At 50.0% G+C, this 23,522-nt stretch overlaps 2 protein-coding genes across 5 annotated transcripts in view; one reads left to right on the top strand and one right to left on the bottom strand.

The window, feature by feature from the left end:
- LOC139748220 (uncharacterized) overlaps positions 1–23,522 on the bottom strand; it is a 32,937-nt gene that overhangs the window by 7,958 nt on the left and 1,457 nt on the right. For 2 of the 3 annotated variants that reach the window (XM_071661046.1, XM_071661048.1), the window contains exons 1-2: positions 18,853–19,188; positions 7,603–7,834 (exon numbers count right to left, since the gene is read on the bottom strand). In XM_071661046.1, the coding sequence (XP_071517147.1) occupies positions 7,603–7,834; positions 18,853–18,974 (354 nt within the window). In that variant the 5' untranslated portion in view covers positions 18,975–19,188. Of the gene's footprint in view, positions 1–7,602; positions 7,835–18,852; positions 19,189–23,522 lie in introns of those variants that run through there. The other variant, XM_071661049.1, reaches the window with a different exon arrangement.
- Positions 1,693–6,170, top strand: LOC139748222 (hyaluronidase B-like). 2 transcript variants are annotated; one of them, XM_071661053.1, is made up of 8 exons: positions 1,693–1,872; positions 1,908–2,173; positions 3,405–3,549; positions 3,653–3,825; positions 4,398–4,505; positions 4,792–4,988; positions 5,080–5,221; positions 5,624–6,170. In XM_071661053.1, exons 2-8 carry the CDS (start codon positions 1,952–1,954, stop codon positions 5,789–5,791), a joined length of 1,155 nt encoding a protein of 384 aa, XP_071517154.1. In that variant the 5' UTR covers positions 1,693–1,872; positions 1,908–1,951; the 3' UTR covers positions 5,792–6,170. The 2 variants fall into 2 exon arrangements, with proteins under 2 accessions (XP_071517154.1, XP_071517153.1); XM_071661052.1 differs by having other exon boundaries at positions 1,694–2,173.

Below are 23,522 nucleotides of genomic sequence, written 5' to 3'. Positions count from 1 at the left end.
ACACTTCCATATACCCACATATCAACATACCCACACTTCCATATACCCACATATCAACATACCCACACTTCCATATACCCACATATCAACATACCCACACTTCCATATACCCACATATCAACAAACCCACACTTCCATATACCCACATATCAACAAACCCACACTTCCATATACCCACATATCAACATACCCACACTTCCATATACCCACATATCAACATACCCACACTTCCATATACCCACATATCAACATACCCACACTTCCATATACCCACATATCAACATACCCACACTTCCATATACCCACATGTCAACAAACCCACACTTCCATATACCCACATACCAACATACCCACACTTCCATATACCCACATATCAACATACCCGCACTTCCATATACCCACATACCAACAAACCCACACTTCCATATACCCACATATCAACATACCCACACTTCCATATACCCACATATCAACATACCCACACTTCCATATACCCACATATCAACATACCCACACTTCCATATACCCACATATCAACAAACCCACACTTCCATATACCCACATACCAACATACCCACACTTCCATATACCCACATATCAACATACCCACACTTCCATATACCCACATACCAACAAACCCACACTTCCATATACCCACATACCAACATACCCACACTTCCATATACCCACATATCAACATACCCACACTTCCATATACCCACATACCAACAAACCCACACTTCCATATACCCACATATCAACATACCCACACTTCAATATACCCACATATCAACATACCCACACTTCCATATACCCACATATCAACATACACTTCAATATACCCACATATCAACATACCCACACTTCCATATACCGACATACCAACATACCCACACTTACATATACCCACATATCAACATACCCACACTTCCATATACCCACATACCAACATACCCACACTTACATATACCCACATATCAACATACCCACACTTCCATATACCCACATACCAACATACCCACACTTCCATATACCCACATATCAACATACCCACACTTCAATATACCCATATACCAACATACCCACACTTCCATATACCCACATACCAACATACCCACACTTCCATATACCCACATATCAACATACCCACACTTCCATATACCGACATACCAACATACCCACACTTACATATACCCACATATCAACATACCCGCACTTCCATATACCCACATACCAACATACCCACACTTCCATATACCCACATATCAACATACCCACACTTCCATATACCCACATATCAACATACCCACAAATCGACGTACCCACATGAAAGTTTATCTCGCCTCCTGCTAATTCACAGGAATTTTAGACTAGCCTTAAACTAAGATACACTTTGAGATAATTCGTCTGCTTCTGCTCTCCTATAACCACACAGTTCTCAAGAGATTCAAGGACACAGACCATATGGCAGTTGTCCTGCGTTGGTGTGAGACGTTCCTCTGACTACACACACGAAATGAAACTTGAGAAAGAAGAAAAAAAATAACACACACACACACACACACACACACACACACGTGTGATCACTGGCCAAGCGATGTTATCTTGTGGGTGGACTGTGTGTTATCAGAAACTGCCGCCTCCCCTTGTGTGTGGACGCAGCCACAGTGGTTATCCCCTACAGCCACACGGGGTATATAAAACGTTATCCATGTCCGCATCCTCCCTGCTTAGTTACTGCGTCCTCCCGCTCCGCCACACCCGCCCTATCCCCCTCTCTCTCGCCACACGCCACCCCCAGTAACAAGTTGTCCTGCAGGGCCGTGCACGTCTGTAGCCGGTTGTTGCTGCTCCCTCCGTGCACGTCTGTAGGCGGGTGTTGCTGCTCCCTCCGTGCACGTCTGTAGGCGGGTGTTGCTGCTCCCCTAAGAGCTACCTAGACGGTCCTACGATGAGCGGGAGTTTGGCCCCCGGTCTGGCCAGAGCGCCGTATCTGTACAGCAGGATGTGGTGGTGTGTGTGGGTGCTTCTCCTTGCCAGCACCTCCGTCGGAGCCAAATTCACCGTTTATTGGAACTCCCCCACAGAGGTCTGCCACAAGTTTGGTATAAAAATCAACGCATCTGCCTTCGGCATCATCCAAAACACCCGTGACCACTTCTACGGTGACAAGGTACGTGTGTGTGTGTATGTGTGTGTGTGTGTGTGTGTGTGATGTGTGGTATGGGGTGTGTGGCGTGGTGTGCAGTGCTGTGTGGCGTGGTGCTGTGTTGTGTGGTTTGGTATACTATGTGGCGTGGTGTGGTGTGGTATGTGGTGTGGTGTGGTGTGGTGGTGTGGTATGCTGTGTGGCGTGGTGGACGATTGGCAAAAAGATGAGAGAAAACGAAACTGCGAGGCTAGCAAGGAATGAGCTGGGGTGAGCAAGGGAGTTAGAGAGAAATGTACGGGCGGCCGCTACCTGAGGAAGCAGTGCAAATCATCTATAAACAAAAAAATGTGTACGAGAGGAAGGTGAGTGCAGGGGCTTGTAGACAAGCGAGTGTTGGGTTGAGCGAGCACCAGTAAACCTCAGGGAGGATAAGACGTCTTGCTAAAAGGTTAACAACCGAGTAAAAACAAGAGAACAAAGATTGGAACTTCAGGGAAGTGGTAACAGGTTGTGACGAGATGGAGCGAGTATTTTGAATGGAAAGTGAATGTATTAGATTACATATGACGGGAGGGGGAGGGGGATCTACAGGGTGTCTAGGGCGTGGAGGTATGAGGAGCGAGTGTGTCATGGTTAATAGTTTGCTGAAAAGAGAGGAGGAAGTGAAAGCATTGCGTAAGATCAAGTGTGGCAAAGGGGCTTAAATTGGTGTGTACTGCAGCTAAAGTCCTTAAGAAAGGGAATGACAGTGTTGACGAATAGTCAGCTGCGATTTCCAGTGTGTGTGTGGCTGAAGGCTGGATCCCTGAAGACTGGGGAAACGCCTGTTCATTGCCATGGCATAAATGCAATGGGAGCAGAAGTGAAACTTCGAATTACAGTTTGGTTGAGAGTAGCTACTGGCATGTTGTACGGGAGTGTGGTGACTGAGAGGGTGGTGGTACGTACGAAGCATCAGACGGTGGAGGAACAGTGTGGGTGGTTTCAGGAGTGGTAGAGGTGTGAATAAGATGTTTGCCCGGAGGAATACATGTGTGTGTGAGTGTGGGTGAGAAATACTTTAGGAAGGAGAGGGTTTGTGAGCGACATATCTGGATCTGGAGGTGTATGTTAGCACTATACATATAGCTATATATACTTATAGCTATACAGATTAATAGTCTCTGCATTCGACAGATGTAGCCACACTATGCAAACAGTTCCTCTCCCTATCCCAAAGATGTTCTATATTTTTCCTCCTCTGGTTTGACAGGTGAACATATTCTACCAGCCCGGGGCGTTCCCTTGGCTGAACGGCAGTGACCCGGTGAACGGCGGGATCCCACAGAACGGTAACCTTGCAGACCACATCCACGTCTTCATCAAGGAACTGAAGAAGTTGCCTCTGAACTTCTCCGGTCAGTCCAGCAGCTACAGTGTGTGTGTGTGTGTGTGTGTGTGTGTGTGTGTGCGGGTGGGTGTGGGTTGGTGGAGACTTACCAGGCTCTTCCTACCCGGTAGGTGTGGCCGTACTGGACTTCGAGAAGTACTACCCGAGTCTGGAGATGAGTCCCAAAGAGTACCGCCAGGCTTCTCGAGAGTGGGTGGCTGCCGCCCATCCAGACTGGCCACCCGCCCGGGTGGAAAGCGTCGCCCAGCTGAGCTTCAACCAGACGGCCAGGCAATTCTTCCAGGTCAGAAGTGGGGAGGGGGAGGAGGAGGAAGAGGGGTTGGTTGGGGAGAAGATTTGGTGGAGCTTGTGCAGTGCAGGGGAGGAAAAGGAGGGAAGGATGGTCATGTCTGACATGCTATGTCTTGTTGCCGGAGGGAGTACGGCAGGAGGGTGAGGTGAGGCTCGGGTGCAGCAGAGAGGTTGTGAGGTGAGGCAAGAGGTCAGGACTCGGGTACAGCATGAGGTGAGGGTACCGGGAGGGCAGGATGGCCCTTGGGGAGAGGGGTCATCCCCCCCAAACCCCTCCTCTGCTCAAGTCCAGCAAGTGGCCACTTGAGCGGCCGTGAAGTGGGGGCACAATGGACGACATTCCTCACCGTCAGGGCGGACGGAAGGTCACGTTCACTTGAAGGTTATCCTCCAATTAATCGTCTTTAAATATAAACAAATCCTACACACAGGAAGTGGCTGGTTTCAGTCTTAATAAAGGAACTTGAGGAGCTTTATTTCGTCTATACTGTACGCGGGCGGGGAGGGGCAGGCGTGTGAGGAATGGCTGGAATAACTCTTGCTTTTCTCTCGTCGCTTCAACAGGCGCTGCTTTGGGTGGGTCGGCAGCTGCGGCCGGACGCCCTTTGGGGCTTCTATCACTACCCATACTGTGAGAACTACGGCCCCGGCGTTGGAAACTGCAAGCCACAGGTGAGTACTGCCGCAGGTTAGGGAGCACCTTCCCTCCAGTGTCATGTTATCTATACACAAAAGCTTTTTTAAATGATTCGTAGAGGCGTTCTTTTGCCGACCCTCCTTGCTCTCCCTCCTCTCCTGTAGAACCATGCAGATCACAGCAGTTCAAGACTCAGCCAGACTTTTCAAGTCTGTCACAGGATCGTTGTTATATGGCATTTCGTCCCTCTCTCTATCCTCCCGAAGACATCCGTAGCCCAGCTCTCATCCAGCGCCTCCTCTCCATCGTCTCGATCCTTAGGTTATGGAATACAACAATGAGATATCATGGTTGATCAAGATGAGCCAGGCGCTCTACCCGAGCATCTACATCTTCAAGAACAGCGGTTGGGATCCCCAGACACGCCGCTTGAACACCAGAGGCAGGTTACTTGAGGCCCTGAGGATGCGACGTCGAACTGGCACCCACATGCCCATCCTGCCATACTTCTGGTACAGGTTAGTGTCACGCCCTTCCTCCTGTGTGTGTGTGTGTGTGTGAGGACCTGGGTGTCTGTAGCGGGTCTTTATCACGTCCGTCTCGCCTCAGGTACCACGACGACGCTAGTCTGCTCTCGCCTATAGACGTGGTCAACACCCTGGGGTTCACGAAGGTGCTGGGACTGGAAGGCGCTGTGGTGTGGGGCTCTCACAACGACGTCAGTTCCAGGGAGAAGTGCCTCGCCCTCCAGGTCAGTTCCAAGGCTTAAAGTCCCTTGTCCTCCAGGTCATTTCCAAGGTTTCAGATGCCTCGCCGCCCCCGGGGGACTTCCAGAGGTACCGGACGATCCAGGTTCCATAATTAGAGTTCTGGGGGTTTACATTTTCTTTCTTCCAGCCGTGACGCCATGAACCGCTGGAGAGAGAGAGAGAGAGAGAGAGAGAGAGAGAGAGAGAGACAGAGCATGTTGTATACGAGTGAGAAAATGAATGATTTCTGTGTGTCTTCGTCCCGTCCTCCACCAGTACTGGGGCTGCCTGGTATACCCCCTACTACCCCCTCCCACGAGTCATCCTGTGATGTCCCCTTAACTACCCACGTCCCGCACGAACGACACTAACACTTCCTCTCTCTTTTCTAACCCCATGACCAGAGTTACGTGGATGAACAGCTAGGCCCTCTCGTCCAGTACCTGGACCAGGTGCCTCGCTCCGTCCTGAAGACGATGATCGCCTCCCGAAGGCTTCTGAAGAAGTTGACCATCAAGGTCCTCAAGAGAACCAAAAAGTTGCACTCAGGCCTCACGCGGCCCTTGCAGTAGGGCGGGCCTGGTGGTGACGGATGGTGAGGCACAATGAGGCCTCATATTCCACTCATGTGACTGTTTACCCTTCATGAGTCAGTGTTTCAAAGTGGCGTGATTCCATGTTGCTCACGACTGGTCAGAGTTGTGCACACAGACTTCTGAGGCTGGCATGTATAGCCCAGAGTCTATCAGTCGATGGCCAGCTCACTAAATCAACGTCGATCACTGATCTGAGAGCCATAATCATACCGTTCAAATGACTGGTTTGAGAAATGGCATAAAACTATTCAATACACGAAGCACTGACCTCCTAACACCTCTGTGTATATCATGGTAGACCCTGAAGCCACCTACATGCATATTACTACATTGCTTTCAATAAAATGGTCGTCTACGATGTTGTTTTCCATCCTCCGTCTTTCCGAACACAATTCTAGCGAGTGTCTTGGAGTTGAGAGGAGAGTCCTCCCCTTCTCCTTCGAGCGTGGCAACAGAGGGGAGGCCACTGCCACCACTTAAGAAGGCGGGAAAGAGGAACCACTACATGTGGCCCCTCCAAAAGCAGGTGGGAGGGCCACTTGTACCCGCATCCACAAACACCCCCGCCCACCACTAGTCAGCACCCCACTCCTGTATGGTGGCCTCGTCAGACCGACCAGTGGTAGAAACGTATGATGTCTTCTTGGTGACACGACCCAACCCCGAACTGCTGCCTATCTTGATGGCTCTCTGATCCCATCGTCCTGGGTTAGTGAGGTTACCAGGATAGGGTCTTGATACCCCATCCTGGGACGGTGAGGTTACCAGGATCGGGTCTTGATACCCCATCCTGGGCCGGTGGGGTTACCAGGATTTTTCCGTCATTCCATCCCCTGCTATTGAGGTTACCAGGCTAGGCTCTGACAACCCATCTTGAGAAAATTGGGGTTACCAGGATACCTCCGTCATCCCCGTCTTGGGTTACGGGTTGGGGGAAGGGAGGGGGTCATCCCTGACACACAGAGACTTAGTGTAGGGTTGCACAGTTGCCACTTAATCTCAGGTGACAGACCCCAGGGGTGGCCTGTGTGCACACACACGGCCTCGTACAACGATGCGTTGTGTGGTGACGTCTTCCCTCACTGTGTTGCCACTGACTACGAAATGAGGGAAGCCTAGAACTGACGACACACACACACACACACACACACACACACACTTCAACACTTGACGTTTCATTTCCCTCAAACACTAATTTTAAATGCCCCAGGCTACAGTCACGAACAGACGTTATCACTAAGGCCGGGCCTTTAAATGAGGTGACAACTATAGACTGAAACAAAATAAAACGATTAGAAAAAGAAGCAGGGAAACGATACATATGTTTTGAGGGTTTTGGAACACCTGCCCTTTTTGGAAGAGGGTCAGGTGGTAGGTGTTTAGAGAGAGACACACATGAGAATATGGTATTGCATCACGAACACACCAAGATACTGTATGACCTACAATAAATCATTGTATTACCTACAATACTGTATTATATACCTAGAATATGGACGGGGTTATCTTATATCTAGGGATTCCAATGTTCACTTCTGACTTCTTTTGGTGTTAGGTCTGTGACCACTTACGGTAGGCAGGGCCAGCACACATGACTGGAACCACCGCCACAACTTCCATTGTTTGTGGTCTAAATGAGGCTGCCAATGAGGGGGAACATGAGTGGGTGTACAAACAATGAGGTCAACATGAGCGGGTGTGTGAGCTACCAATGAGGGAAACATGAGGATGTGAGCTACCATTCAGGTGTGTGTGTGTGTGTGTGTGTGTGTGTGTGTGAGACCGACCGTTTGGACGAGGGCCTCCATGGAGAGGAGCCTCTCCTCCATCTTGGCCAGCTGGCGGGCGATGGCCTGGACGTCGTGCTCAGCCTGGGTGTGCTCCGAGCTCAGGGAGGCCAGGGTCTTGCTCGAAAAGTCGGCCACTTGCGCCTCCCGCGCCTCGTGTCGGTTCAACTTGTCCGTGACGTCCTTGATGGTCTTCTCCAGCGTCAGGATGGCGTCGCGGATGTCCAGGTGTCTGAGGATGGACGATCTGGGGTTACTATGTGGAGCAGGGGAGGTGGTGCGGCAGGGGAGGTGGTGGTGCAGGGGAGGTGGTGCGGCAGGGGAGGTGGTGCAGGGGAGGAGGTCATTCATTCAGGAGTATCAAGGGTGTTACTCAAGTGTCAGAGGGTCACTAAGGCGTGTCAAGGGGTCACCTGGGAATGTTAAGGGGTCATTCGAGAGTGTCATGGGGTCACTCGGAAGTGTCAGGGATCATTCGCTTCTTAGAGTGTCATTCAAACGTGTCAGGGGTCACATGGGTGTGTCAAGAATCATTCGGGAGTACCAGGGGTCAATCGGGAGTATCAGGGGGGGTGGGGCGTGGTCACTCACACGTATCGGGGGGAGGACATATCCTCATTCACCACAAGGCTGGAACCGCAACCATCAGGGAGCGTGGCAACGCTAAGGGGGTAAGGCTCTGCGACCTGGCTGGGTCACAAGCACAACATGAGACATGACCATTGACCTACTGATCAATTATCGTCTGAGTGAGGAAATTTCCACAGTTACTCTCACTCACTCATTCTCCTCCTCTCCCTACAGACCAGGCAGTTACTCACTCACTCTCCTCCTCCTCCCTACAGACAAGGGAAGTGAGAGAACAGTGGGACAGACATAGACTCATTTTCTGTCTCTCATGTCCTCGTCCACACAATCTCTCTTCATGCTCCACACACACACACACACACACACACCGTGTATAGCCCGCCCCTACCCCACCTTTCCTCTCTAACCCTTCGCTCCACTGCTCTTGCTCTCCTTATTGCACTTCCGTCGTCCCTAGTGTGCATACCCAGTGGCCAATCAAGGGTTGCAACTTGAACAAGGTTGTTCAAAAGTGGCACAGCACATGAGCCAAAGGTGGCGACCAGTCCGATATCTAAATGTCTTGATTCTACAAAATCTCAATTTGTCTAAATGCAGCCACTTCAAGAGTGGGTAGGTCGGAGGTGGGTAAGGGGGAACATCACACTGGGTACAGCCCTCATATGTACATCTTTTTCCAGTGGACTTGAGAGTATCTGAAATTCAGTGGGCTCGATGACAACCTGATGTAGGTACGGATAGATGACCCACAATATGAATGATGGTTAACAATAGCCTCCCTCCTTCCCCCCCAACTACCTCAAACAATTCCCCTACTCCCTCAAACAACAGTATGAATGGTGTTAACAATAGCCTCTCTTCCTCCTCCCCCACTCCCTCTAACAACAGTATCAATGGTGGATAACAACAGACTCCCTCCCTCTCTCTCTCTACAGACCCTCACCTCTCCCCCCACACACAACTTGAGCGTGTGCTGAGTGGATGGATGGATGGGTGGCGTCAAGCACTTCCCCCACACCATCAGCATCAACATACGGCCCCAGCAGGACCGGGGCCACTCCATTTTAACACAGGCCAGACGGCCTCCGCCGCCCGCCTCCTTGCCCCACCACTGGTCTCTCTCTTTGTTCGTTACTCCGGCCCTCAGGAGGTCGTGGCTCCCCGGGGGACATCCACAGCTCCTCTGGAGGTAATCTGTGGGCCCTTGGAGGCCTTCCATGGACTCCAGGCCCCGTCTAATGACCACGAGGCCCGTCCAGAGACCCCCGGACCTCGTTCAAAGACACAGGGGACTGGCTAAAAAGCCTAGGGGCCAAGATATATTGCAAGGAGGTCAAAATACACATGGGGACGGGTCAAAGAACACTTCGGAATGTGAGGCTACTGCACTAGGTCATCACAGTGTGTTGAGGGTTGGGTTCTACCTGGCAAAACCACGAGAGAACACTACGGGGAGATGAGGGGATAAACACACACAAGACGAGGGAGGACACTACGGGGAGATGAGGAGATAAACACACACAAGACGAGGGAGACACTACGGGGAGATGAGGAGATAAACACACACAAGACGAGGGAGACACTACGGGGAGATGAGGGGATAAACACACACAAGACGAGGGAGGACACTATGGAGAGATGAGGGGATAAACACACACAAGACGAGGGAGACACTACGGGGAGATGAGGAGATAAACACACACAAGACGAGGGAGACACTACGGGGAGATGAGGGGATAAACACACACAAGACGAGGGAGACACTACGGGGAGATGAGGGGATAAACACACACAAGACGAGGGAGGACACTACGGAGAGATGAGGGGATAAACACACACAAGACGAGGGAGACACTACGGAGAGATGAGGGGATAAACACACACAAGACGAGGGAGGACACTACGGGGAGATGAGGGGATAACCACACACAAGACGAGGGAGACACTACGGGGAGATGAGGAGATAAACACACACAAGACGAGGGAGGACACTATGGAGAGATGAGGGGATAAACACACACAAGACGAGGGAGACACTACGGGGAGATGAGGGGATAAACACACACAAGACGAGGGAGGACACTACGGAGAGATGAGGGGATAAACACACACAAGACGAGGGAGGACACTACGGAGAGATGAGGGGATAAACACACACAAGACGAGGGAGGACACTACGGGGAGATGAGGGGATAAACACACACAAGACGAGGGAGACACTACGGGGAGATGAGGGGATAAACACACACAAGACGAGGGAGACACTACGGGGAGATGAGGGGATAAACACACACAAGACGAGGGAGGACACTACGGGGAGATGAGGAGATAAACACACACAAGACGAGGGAGACACTACGGGGAGATGAGGAGATAAACACACACAAGACGAGGGAGACACTACGGGGAGATGAGGGGATAAACACACACAAGACGAGGGAGGACACTATGGAGAGATGAGGGGATAAACACACACAAGACGAGGGAGACACTACGGGGAGATGAGGAGATAAACACACACAAGACGAGGGAGACACTACGGGGAGATGAGGGGATAAACACACACAAGACGAGGGAGACACTACGGGGAGATGAGGGGATAAACACACACAAGACGAGGGAGGACACTACGGAGAGATGAGGGGATAAACACACACAAGACGAGGGAGACACTACGGAGAGATGAGGGGATAAACACACACAAGACGAGGGAGGACACTACGGGGAGATGAGGGGATAACCACACACAAGACGAGGGAGACACTACGGGGAGATGAGGAGATAAACACACACAAGACGAGGGAGGACACTATGGAGAGATGAGGGGATAAACACACACAAGACGAGGGAGACACTACGGGGAGATGAGGGGATAAACACACACAAGACGAGGGAGGACACTACGGAGAGATGAGGGGATAAACACACACAAGACGAGGGAGGACACTACGGAGAGATGAGGGGATAAACACACACAAGACGAGGGAGGACACTACGGGGAGATGAGGGGATAAACACACACAAGACGAGGGTCAACTGTGCAGACCTTCCCTCCCTCGTGTGAGTGGTGATGGTGGGTTGTACAGGGTTTACGGGACGGAGTGGCGGTGATGGAGACTGGATGGTGGTGGTGATGGTGGGGCCAGGATGGTGTGAGTGATGGTGATGGGGCCAGGATGGTGATGGTGGGGCCAGGATGGTGTGGGTGATGGTGATGGGGCCAGGATGGTGATGGAGCCAGGATGGTGTATGCAACACTCTCTGAAAAAATATGTCAACACAGCTGACCGATGGAACGTAAGGTAAAAGCGGACAAAGCAACTGTTTACATACGACCCACGGCATTACGCAGACACGCGACGTGAAATGCTTCAGGCAATATGAAAACTTTGAGCTAATGATTCCAATCACTTTTGACTAAATAACCGATATATACAAAGGAGTAACGGAGACAACAGACCTGAGAATAGACATCGAACTTGGAGGGCAAATCGTCGAAGACAAAAAAAAAAGGAAAGAGCAAAAACTGATGGAGCGCCCCGAGTGTTCATCTTCCACGTCCTCTACCCTCACCTGTCTCAAAAGGGTTTCTTGAACCAGTCACGAACGGACGGACGGTCACACCTGTCCTCTTCCCGTCACGCTTTGTGCTCACAGGAGCTACCGCCTCGGGAGCTAAGACCAGGCATCACCAGGGCACATTTATCCCCTCTCACGTGCCTACCACGTAGCTCGAGGTCGCTGCACCTGCGATAGACATCCATCCCTCCCCTTCCCATCTCGACAAAGCCACCTTCAGGGCCCTCTGCTCCTCTCTCGATATAATTAGCGCAGCAGTAGACGGTGGCGTGGCGCGTAAACCGAGCGAGCGAGAGAATCGTATATCATTAATCTAATATATGAAAGACCCAGAATGCGCGTGAAAAACGGCTGTAGACGACGAGAGAGCTGGGGGAGGGGAGGCAGGTAGGTGCAGCGACTGAGAATATATATATATATATATACGTTTCCTTTCATCATGGTCGTATACCAGGCGTGCTGCCCCTCCATTATAGTAACACGACATCCCCCACCCCTCGACCCACCTCCACCTACCCTGGCCCATAGTAGCATGCGGCTCTGTACCAAAAGATAAGGACATGTCGCCCTGTATGTTCCCTCCTCTCCTCTCTCTCCTCACGGTCACTCACGATCTGCCACAACAATAACCACAAAGCTTGTGATGGAGTGGCCGCTGTCTTCTTCGTGACGGCCACCTCCACTACAGAGGCCGTGGCACGATCTCCCTCCCCCAGCACCACCACGACACTGCCTCATCGAAGGTTCGACAGGCGATCTCGTCCTTCACAGTAAATCCTCTAGTCATGGGTGCTGGCGGCAGGAGTGGCATGGTCACCCTCCGTCCGCCCTACATCTGTGGACGCCCAGGACGGCCCAGAGCGTGGGTGGGGAGGGAGGCCTACGACCCAGGCACATCCGTGGATGGTTTATCAGCGTTTAGGCATAGTTGTGCCAGGATGGGGAGGACAGAAAGGGAGTGTCTCATGCCTGAGGGGTCGAACTGCACCACCTGCAGCACTAGCGATTCCCCAGATGGGACATGTACCCCAGCTGGGGTAATCTCCCGATACCTAGGGATAATTCCCCAGCGGGATATATATATAACATGCCACAAAGGCATCGTCATTCTTCCCTTCCATGACGCAAATCCCTGAGTAAGATTACCAACAAACACCAGGTACTCAGTCACTGACCTGAGTCATTGACCTGAGCCAAAGGGACGAAGATATGGTGACTTAGGTCCGAGAGTGTCGACCCCCCCCCCCCCTCAATACCTTGACTGGAACTCCAGCTTGGCGATTCATACTTAACGCTGTTAACCCCCGGGTCAAACGAGGTCAGGTATGTGACACAGGTGAACACATAGCTATCATCGACACGAGAAAAGGAACGTGAATTATCACACCCATAAAGGAAGAATCACATCAAACTACCGAGTGGTCTTCGGACGAAACACCACACCAAAACACAGACCCGATGACCTGAAACCCCGAAGTGTTATCTGCGGGTCACACAGGGAGGGGGCGTCCACACCGATACAAAACATCCAGGGGTCAAGTCTCTTCGTTTACTGGGGATCTCACGTTACCAAATCAAGTAATGATCGGACGATATAACCAATAACAGATGTTACATCACATGTGCCCAACACGTGTCCTCCTTATTGAGGGTTCCAAACGTAATAGCCACACACACACACACACACACACACGCGCGCGACCAGGACATCCCTAACTTTAATCTAACTAATTTGGCTGGCGTACCGACTGGCCCTTATCTACTGCCACCCATCATTTCCAGTCCTGACACACACAATCATTTCTCTCTCTGGTTCCCCTCCCACTGCTAACACAACCCATCAGTACCTGGAAGCCGTGGATTTAAGGTATACTTCCTTTCCCTTCTACTGCCACAGGAGTACGTCATATCTGTGAGGCATACTAAGCACTTCGGTAAGTAGCGACAATCCCATTACCAGCAAGTTGCCCCCTCCCCGTCCCCATATATCACATCCCTCCAATTCCTTCTATCCAACGCACGCCTCTCGTCCCCCTCAATGTTCTGGCCTTGTTGAGCATTAACTCTTCCTTCACCTTAACCCTCCGGCTTAAATGGTTGTTTTATCCCCCTCTCGTTCAAGGTCATGGCCACATACATACATTTATTATCTATTTATTATACTTAGTCGCTGTCTCCCGCGTCAGCGAGGTAGCGCAAGGAAACAGACGAAAGAATGACCCATACACATATATAGACCATAATCTTTATCGAATCAGTAATATTCCTCGGTTCTGCAGGACTTAATGAGATCTACTTAAGTTTGAATCAGTTGATAGATTGTCTATCGGCCTGACAGATGGGCCGGGAGTGTTTGAGAAGCGTAAATATTACGTAACCAGTTGGCAGCGGTCCCATCCTCAGCCACTCCGTCCCGCACATTAATAATAACCACATACAAAAAAAAAAAGAAAAAAAAAAAACACCCGCCCCTAACAGGTTGGTGAACCACGTGCCAAGGTTCGGCACAGTTGGCGAGGAGACTACACCATATGCGGAGGTGGTGGGGAGAGGTAAACCAGGACAGTATTGGCCAGGGACTGAGGATGAGAGGGAAACCAGGACAATTCTGGCCATTACGAGAGACAGAGGAGGTAAACCATGAGAATGTTCACCAGAGATGCAGGTACACCAAGACTGTGCTAGACAGAGGCAGACACGGAGGAGGTAAACTTTGACAGTTCCCTAGCGGAGATCGCTCATTAACGGCCGTTTTCCTCATGCAGACGCTGTTGAGATCACAAGGGAGGGATAAGGCCGTGCCGATGGACCGTCCTGAAGGAGAGAAGGGATGAGGAGGTCCCACACAGCTCTTCCTGAAGGGGACAAAAGGAAGGCCGCTCAGATTCACAGAGGGTGGAGGCTCCTGCTAACGCCTGGAGCCCCACTACCGTCTGGTGTGTGAACGAGTGGTGAGACACGACGATGATGCATGGTCTATCAAGGGCCACGGACCACGACGCACGGGCCACTTGGAGCCACGGCGCGGGTCGTGACTATGGGCTGCTGGGAAAGGCCATGGAGCGAGGCACATCACCAAGCGGTGGAGTGCAGCGCAGGGTAGAAGGAGGAGGAGCCAGGTTGTGCAAGGCACCAAGTCCTTCAGGAGAAGATGTAAACACTAGTTAGTGTTGTTGTGATCCTGGGAAGCCCAGTTTGGACTGTGGTTCGAGACGAGGTCTCTGAGGCGAAGCAGGAAAAGTAATGCAACAATCCCCCGCGTCAAACATCATACATGCACGCAAGTGGGAGGTTAAGTCTATGAATACTCTCGGTCCTTATACATTACACGTCCTTTATACATATTCAGCTATTGCTCTGCATTACTTCTAGACGAGCCAAGTCTTCTATTGCTTATCTAATACGATGAGTAGACTGTAGAAGCCAAGCACCGCCACCAGATCGCGAAATTCACCACAAGATTTGGGAAACTTCGAAAGGTAATCTCAGCGCGCCTGGGGGTGAGGGTGATAACTAAGACACCAGACGAACTCTGGCGAAATCTTGGGAAGGAAAGGTAATCCTCACACGCGAGATATGAAAACATGAAAGTTCCTCTGAAAGCTTAAAGTTCAAGAAAATGTCGACTTGTAACCATTCCACTAAGCCACCGAAGACTGGTCGACTCAGATTCTTGGTAAAGTCGCAGGAACGATGTTAGCAGCGCGTCATGACGATCTCCGTGGTCAATGTCGCGCGTGGTTCAGCCAGACCTGAGCCAACAAGCAGCTTAAGGGAGTACTGCGCTCCTCGCCCACTCTGCCTCCAAGCACGAAGCAGTCGCTGCTTCTCACACTAATTTCTCCTATTCATACGTGAACCTCGATGGCCTAAATAGATCAGTGATAGTAGCAGTGACCATTTCTTGAAGATAGTGATTGCAGTATTTTTTTTTTTTTTTTTTAACATCCTGTGACATCATGAAGACTGGCTGGTGTATGGGTGTCCCCTGGCCAATCAGAGATGGAATCGCACTGACCTCTAACCTCACTTGAACCTCTCAGACCCGCAAACTCCCAGACCCCACCATCAACACCCAGGCATCACTTCAACGAGGGTCAAAATCATCAACACTCTCAAAAGAACACGAGTGTCCTTTACTTACTCTCTCTCAACCTCTGAGCTGTGTACAGTGACCGTCAAAACCAAGGGAAGGGGTCGTCGCATCTCGTGGCTGCAGGAACTCTTCAGAAGAAGAGGCAATGTAATAAGGTATTTGGCGGGTGCTTGAGAGAATGCGATCATCTGGAGGGCTTACCTTAAGGAGCGAGTGTTGCCTCAGCAGACCTGGGTTAAGTGTAGCCAGGCCAAGCACACACACACCACCACAATGATCACATACCATCACCACAATGATCACATACCATCACCACAATGATCACATACCATCACCACAATGATCACATACCATCACCACAATGATCACATACCATCACCACAATGATCACATACCATCACCACAATGATCACATACCATCACCACAATGACCACATACCATCACCACAATGACCACATACCATCACCACAATGATCACATACCATCACCACAATGACCACATACCATCACCACAATGACCACATACCATCGCCACAATGACCACATACCATCACCACAATGATCACATACCATCACCACAATGACCACATACCATCACCACAATGACCACATACCATCACCACAATGACCACATACCATCACCACAATGACCACATACCATCACCACCACAATGACCATATACCATCACCACAATGACTACATACCATCACCACAATGACCACACACAATCACCACAATGACCACATACCATCACCACAATGACCACATACCATCACCACCACAATGACCACATACCATCACCACAATGACTACATACCATCACCACAATGACCACATACCACCATCATCACCACACGGAGCCGAAGGAAGGGTTAGACGACCACCTCGAGAGTACTGGAGGAGGAGGAGGAGGAGGAGGCAACTGCCCCACGACAGGGCTGGACGAACGGCGGTGGTGAAGACGACAGCGAGGAGAGGGAGAAGAAGCAACGTGCAAGGAAAACGACGTGGACGAAGACCTCCCATGCGTGGCTGTGGCTGTCTAGCATATCCCACTCTCCTCTTCCCAGATCCTTCAGGATGGCAATGCATCATTCCAATCATTCCTCAATGCACCTCCTACTTCATACATGTCACCCTCACACCTACAAGACGCCAAGCCAGTGTCCCACAGGCAATGGCTTTGGTGTCTCTCAAGAAACAGTCGTCTGTGATCTTGAGCCTAATGTCCGTTTGTGAGGGAGTGGGTACTGCCTTCCCCGCACCAGACCTGACTCAACAATAAAGGTATCCTGGCCCGGACCAACCAAACAACCTTCACAGTGTGAGCCAACCACACAACCATCCTAGTGTGATACAACCACACAACCATCCTAGTGTGATACAACCACACAACCATCCTAGTGTGATACAACCACACAACCATCCTTGTGTGATACAACCACACAACCATCCTAGTGTGATACAACCACACAACCATCCTTGTGTGATACAACCACACAACCATCCTAGTGGGAACCACTCAGGCCAGGGGGGGGGGGGGTAGGTCTGGAGACAAACACTCCAGACTCGCATCAATTAAGCTGTCAGCTTATCTGCGTTAGCCACTTCTGGATCCATTACTGAGAGATGGACAGTACGTGGGAGGGAGGCCAGGCTACCGTGAGAAGAGGGAGGGAGTGAGGAAGAGTCAACCACAACCCACCAGGAGCACCCACCCTTCTGCATAAGTGCAAGAGAGAGGTGTGACAGCAAGCATAGTACATGTGAGAGAGCTGAGAAGGGTTGTGCTGAAATGGTTTGGACATATGGAGAGGATGAGTGAAGAGAGACTAATGAAATGGATACATGAGTCGGACGTGGACAAGGACAAGAAGGATAAGGAAGACAGGAGACGAGATGGACGGGTGGAGTGCAAGACGCTTCGAGTTAGAGGGGCGTGAACATGCAGGAGGGTGTGAGGCGTGCACGAAAAAGAGCAGTGGTGGGATGTGGTACAAAGGGGGCGACGTGCTGTTAACTGGCTGAAGCAGGGCATACAAAGTGATCCGGGGAAATTAAGGAAAGGTCTATGGGCCTGGCCTTAGATAGGGTTCTGCGCATTAAACATGACAGCTAGAGACAAGATGTGAGCAAATGAATGACGTTTTTCGTGTTCCTGGCGCTACAACGTTAACGTGAGCACTAGGAACAATATGTACGTATCTGTGTGTGCTACTGGGGGAGAGTTGTACACTTGTGTTGCCTCGTCCCTTAACCTTGTATATTTGTCTCGTGTCTTTTACTTCTATTTACGCACACCCCAGCCTAAGCCAGGTACCCATTTATCGACCAACCGCGAGGGGGATGACGAACACCTGGGTTGGCTGTGGAACGACTGACACGCCCAAGATTCGAACCAATGCGGGCCCGTGGGTGATTCTCGACGAGTAGCGCTAACCGATACACCACAAGTTAATGTGTGGCAGAAACACATACAAACATGACCAACCTTCGACGTATGACACAGACCAACATACATGTTGGGTACAGCCACAGAAATGTATTAATATAGACTCTGTATTGGCAGCGCCGCGGGGCTGTGTTGCTGTCACCTGGTGTCTGCCTGCCAGCTGGGAAACAGAAGCTTAGCAGAGAGAGCCAGCTGCCTGAGAGAGGCACAGACCCAGGTGGGTGTATGGGTGAGACACAGACATCCAGTTGGGTTGGTGGATGAGACATAGCTTCAGGTGAGTGAGGCATAGCCACAGGTGGGCAGCCGGGGGTGAGACAAAGCCCCAGATGGCGAGACGAGCGCGACATAGCGAGGAGGTGGGTGAGGCAAAGCCGTGTTGGGTGTTGGGTGGGTAAAGCTGACAGGTGGGCAGGGGAAGAAAGGGTCAGGTGATGGGCAGGGAAGAAAGGGTCAGGTGATGGGCAGGGAAGAAAGGGTCAGGTGAAGGACAGGGGCAGGCAGGTGGGTAGGTAGGTGGGCAGGTTACTCACGTGATCCCATATATCGGCTGTTGTCTGGTGACTCTCGTCAGCACGGGGTCATCTTCAACGGGCACCGCCCCAGCCAGGCACACCAGCGTCGTCACCAGCGTCAGGAGGCGGCAGGGCACCATCACGTCCACGGGCCCGGCCTGGCTCGCACCTGACTACTGGACTGAGGGGTGTCAAGGTCAGGGGGTAGTGGCAGCTCCGCTCTGACGGAGGCGTGAGTGTGGCTTGACGCAGTAGTACCAGGCGGAGGAGGAGGAGGAGGAGGAGTGAGGCGGCTACGGTGGGAGTTGGGAGGAGACTACTGCCTCACTCTGGCCCTCAAGCGGTGCCTGGCTCCCCACGACTCTCCTCTTCCCCCACTCCTCCCCCTCCACCACCACCACCACCTCTCCCCAACACTATAACCATCCCCCCCCCCCTTTCTACTCTTCAGCAAACGACACCAACACTACTAAAACACACACACACACACACTGGAGGCAAAACGTTAATACCAGCTATTATTAAACACATCCCAAAGCCTAAAACACACACACGTACAATTTCTGGAAGGTAATCTAATTAAACCATACATTGTAAGCTAAAAGAACACTACCCAATTTTTCTGATGGGTTACATTAGAAATACATGGACATATGGACCCGTCTACAATTACCTTAGGTTCTATATTAATATGGAGAAATGACTGGACATGATTAAGCCAAAGTGCAGAGTTAATGTACAGAGGAGAGCAATGTTTGAAGGGGTTCTCATCTGCCCTGCTATGTTGAAGGCGGCCGTACCCTCTCCTACAATGTAGGGGGCGGGCCCTCCTCTCTCCTACAATGTTGGAGGCGGGCCCTCCACTCTCCTACAATGTAGGGAGAACTTCCTATGCCTCAGTACAAGCAGAACACTTATCATCCAGCTGACCCGACTACCACTGCCTCATTCACGGCCTCCTCGTCCCATCCCGCACATCCCTCCCCTATCCACGTCCCTCTGGCGTCCCATCCCGCAATCCCTCCCCTATCCACGTCCCCCTGGCGTCCCATCCGGCACATCTCCGCTGGGACTGAACATCTGGATGGACAAACACAACTGCTATCCCTTCCCTACCTATCCAAGCCATGGGCCACCATCCACTGGGGATTACTGTACCAATACAATGTGTTAAATGACAACATAAAGTCCCCAAGTTTGAAAACACAAAGAGACTCCAATCACATGTTAAACCACTAGCAGAGAATTGACTCTAACCAACACGACCCTCCCTAAATCCTGAATGATGAACTGCATCCACTGAAGGAAACCTTAACCCGAAAAGGTTGCACATACGACGCACACACACAACCCAGTCGTGGGCCAAGCGAGCCTCCTGTTGTCTGTCTTTCTCATGTCATCGTCCATCCTGTCTGAATGTAACTACAACAAAACACACAAATCACTCACAACCATCAGCTGCCGTCTCACAATCACGAACATATAACACGTAGAAAATGAGACAAAAAAAAAATCCAATACAATCTCACGTTGATAAACATTGACTCCCAAGTGTACAGCTCCCTCCCTTTAATGCACAGACTACCACACACACACACACACACACACACACACACACACACAAAGAATGAACCGCGACATCCTGTCTCAACATATATATAGTCAGATAGGTATAAGAACTAACTGATGTGACAAGTATTAATGGTCGGGAAGACTTGGTGCCTTCTTCTGGCACCTGCATAACTCTAGCTTTTACCCTGTTGCTACCGTCTCTCAATACCCCTCTGTGACCCTCCCAAAGCACTCCTCACCCACGGCATCCACCAGACACCAGGTCCTGAGGCCTGGCTGCAGCTACTGGCAACAGCCCTCTGAAGTCACCATGGTAGTACCATATCCACGCACCACAAGAGAGAGGCCAGTGCCAGGCTGTTCTTTCAGACAATACGCCAACATACGCCAGTCTGATGTGACCAGGTCTGTGGACATAGACAATTTTCTTATGGCTAATGTTGTGTATATCTTGACCTGATACGATAAAATGCCTATCCAAGGATGAGTGGTGAGGGGATAGACCAGGATAATGCGACCATGTCCCAGGATAATGGTGAGACCGGAAAGGATAATATGAACACACACACACACACACACACACACACACACACACACAATCTAAAACGAAGGCCATCTACCCATCTAAACATACATACATAACCTCAGCCATTTTTATACATGGGCAGGAGTTACGATACCCCCAGCTCGACCTCGCTACCCCATCAAGTTAGTATCAACTGTTTTAAGTACTGGAGCAATACCGCACTTGCGGCATTCCTTGGCAGTCACATCTTGAAGGCCGCATCATCTACGTCATGCCGGTGATGCTTAGAGAAAAAATAAGTTTGATGCAATGAGTGACAGCCAGGGACACATCACTGAAGAGTATGGATGGAATGCACGTAGCCAGAAAACCACCTACGACGGCGGTAGCCTTGTGTGTGTGTGTGTTGTGTGTGTGTGTGTGTGTGTGTGTGTGTTACATTGGGATGATGGGTTGGTTAGGTGTGTCTATCTCTCCCCTTTTTTTTCTCATATCCTGAATTATTACCTAATGGTTTAAAACCTCATTCTATCTTTTAATTCTACTGAATTGTTTATACTTTCATCATGAAAGCCCTCCGCACAAAAATTAAACAAATGCTAAGCACTAAAGTTAAAAGTACTGACAAGAAAGATGCCACATTTACACACCTATAAATATCGTAACTCCACCTCTGAGTCCATTAACAGGTTCACAGTCAATATGGACGCAGTCCTCGGACACTCAACAAACTTAAGATTATAATCACACCGTTTCTTACCACAAGACTTTGTAATGATGAAATACATAACTGTTAACTAGTTAGGCTTGGAGACCAATACGTAGCAGGACAATAAACAGCGCATATACACAAACTACATCTAGATGATATTAATTGAATACGCAATTCGATGGTTTTCCTGAACAATCTTTTAAATAAGTATGCATTTTAATAGATTAAACCAGTCTTCTATATTATGAAATGCCACCTCCAAACCCTTGCACATAGCATATCCCACTGGCCTCCCTCCGTCCGCCCCATTCAATGCTCCGGCACCTCATACTCCAGGATCACAATGGCATATATATCACATCAAGAGAAGCCATAATTCTACATAATGGGGGTGTTTCGGTCTTCTATTCCGTTACGGAGTTCATGCGTAGATAAATTCAAACAAAATTCAAAATTCGTAAATGTACTCTCAAGAGAAACGGGATCCCATCCACAACAGGAACTTAACGGGACCCCATCCACAACAGGAACTTGCATCAACGGGAGTAGCTTTTGTATTGGTTGGCGACATAAGAGGCAGTCAGTCGCTCATGTTCTTTGTGCCTCCCAGAAACACCTGCTGCCCACTCCTCACTTTTACTTTTGAATGTTTTTCAGCATGAACGTGAATACGAGACCCAGGGCCTTACGAATGAGGTGCTTACGCGACACTTGACGCTCACTTGAAAGGTTAACAGTGAGACTCGACCTCATTACCTTGTCCTCACACAAATCCATAAATAAGACCCCAAAACCATGACTTTTTAAACAAGCCTTTTCTCCCTGCGTCATATATAATATATATATATATATATATATATATATATATATATATATATATATATATATATATATATATACGTGTGGGAAGAGAGGAGAGTGATTGGTTCACAGTGAATGTAGGTTTGCGGCAGGGGTGTGTGATGTCTCCATGGTTGTTTAATTTGTTTATGGATGGGGTTGTTAGGGAGGTGAATGCATGAGTTTTGGAAAAAGGGGCAAGTATGCAGTCTGTTGTGGATGAGAGAGCTTGGGAAGTGAGTTAGTTGTTGTTTGCTGATGATACAGCGCTGGTGGCTGATTCATGTGAGAAACTGCAGAAGCTGGTGACTGAGTTTGGTAAAGTGTGTGAAAGAAGAAAGTTGAGAGTAAATGTTAATAAGAGTAAGGTTATTAGGTACAGTAGGGTTGAGGGTCAATTCAATTGAGAGGTAAGTTTGAATGGAGAAAAACTGGAGGAAGTGAAGTGTTTTAGATATCTGGGAGTGGATTTGGCAGCGGATGGAACCATGGAAGCGCAAGTGAATCATAGGGTGGGGGAGGAGGCGAAAATTCTGGGAGCCTTGAAGAATGTGTGGAAGTCGAGAACATTATCTCAGAAAGCAAAAATGGGTATGTTTGAAGGAATAGTGGTTCCAACAATGTTGTATGGTTGCGAGGCGTGGGCTATGGATATTGTGCGCAGGAGAATGGATGTGCTGGAAATGAGATGTTTGAGGACAACATGTGGTGTGAGGTGGTTTGATCGAGTAAGTAACGTAAGGGTAAGAGAGATGTGTGGTAATAAAAAGAGTGTGGTTGAGAGAGCAGAAGAGGGTGTTTTGATATGGTTTGGTCACATGGAGAGAATGAGTGAGGAAAGATTGACCAAGAGGATATATATGTGTCAGAGGTGGAGGGAACGAGAAGTGGGAGACCAAACTGCAGGTGGAAAGATGGAGTGAAAAAGATTTTGAGTGATCGGGGTCTGAACATGCAGGAGGGTGAAAGGCGTGCAAGGAATAGAGTGAACTGGAACGATGTGGTATACCGGGGTCGACGTGCTGTCAATGGATTGAA

The sequence above is a fragment of the Panulirus ornatus genome, chromosome 73 (genome assembly GCF_036320965.1).
Source record: "Panulirus ornatus isolate Po-2019 chromosome 73, ASM3632096v1, whole genome shotgun sequence".
NCBI lineage: Eukaryota > Metazoa > Arthropoda > Malacostraca > Decapoda > Palinuridae > Panulirus > Panulirus ornatus.
The sequence above is the reverse complement of the archived record's forward strand: the minus strand, read 5'-3'. Positions and strand labels throughout refer to the sequence as shown.

Bases quoted from the DNA above. Each gene is read 5' to 3' on its own strand.
- LOC139748222 (XM_071661053.1), top strand. From the start codon at position 1,952: ATGAGCGGGAGTTTGGCCCCCGGTCTGGCCAGAGCGCCGTATCTGTAC. The intron at 3,550-3,652 runs GTCAGTCCAGCA...CCTACCCGGTAG, and splicing joins GTTGCCTCTGAACTTCTCCG to GTGTGGCCGTACTGGACTTC. The intron at 3,826-4,397 runs GTCAGAAGTGGG...TCGCTTCAACAG, and splicing joins CGGCCAGGCAATTCTTCCAG to GCGCTGCTTTGGGTGGGTCG.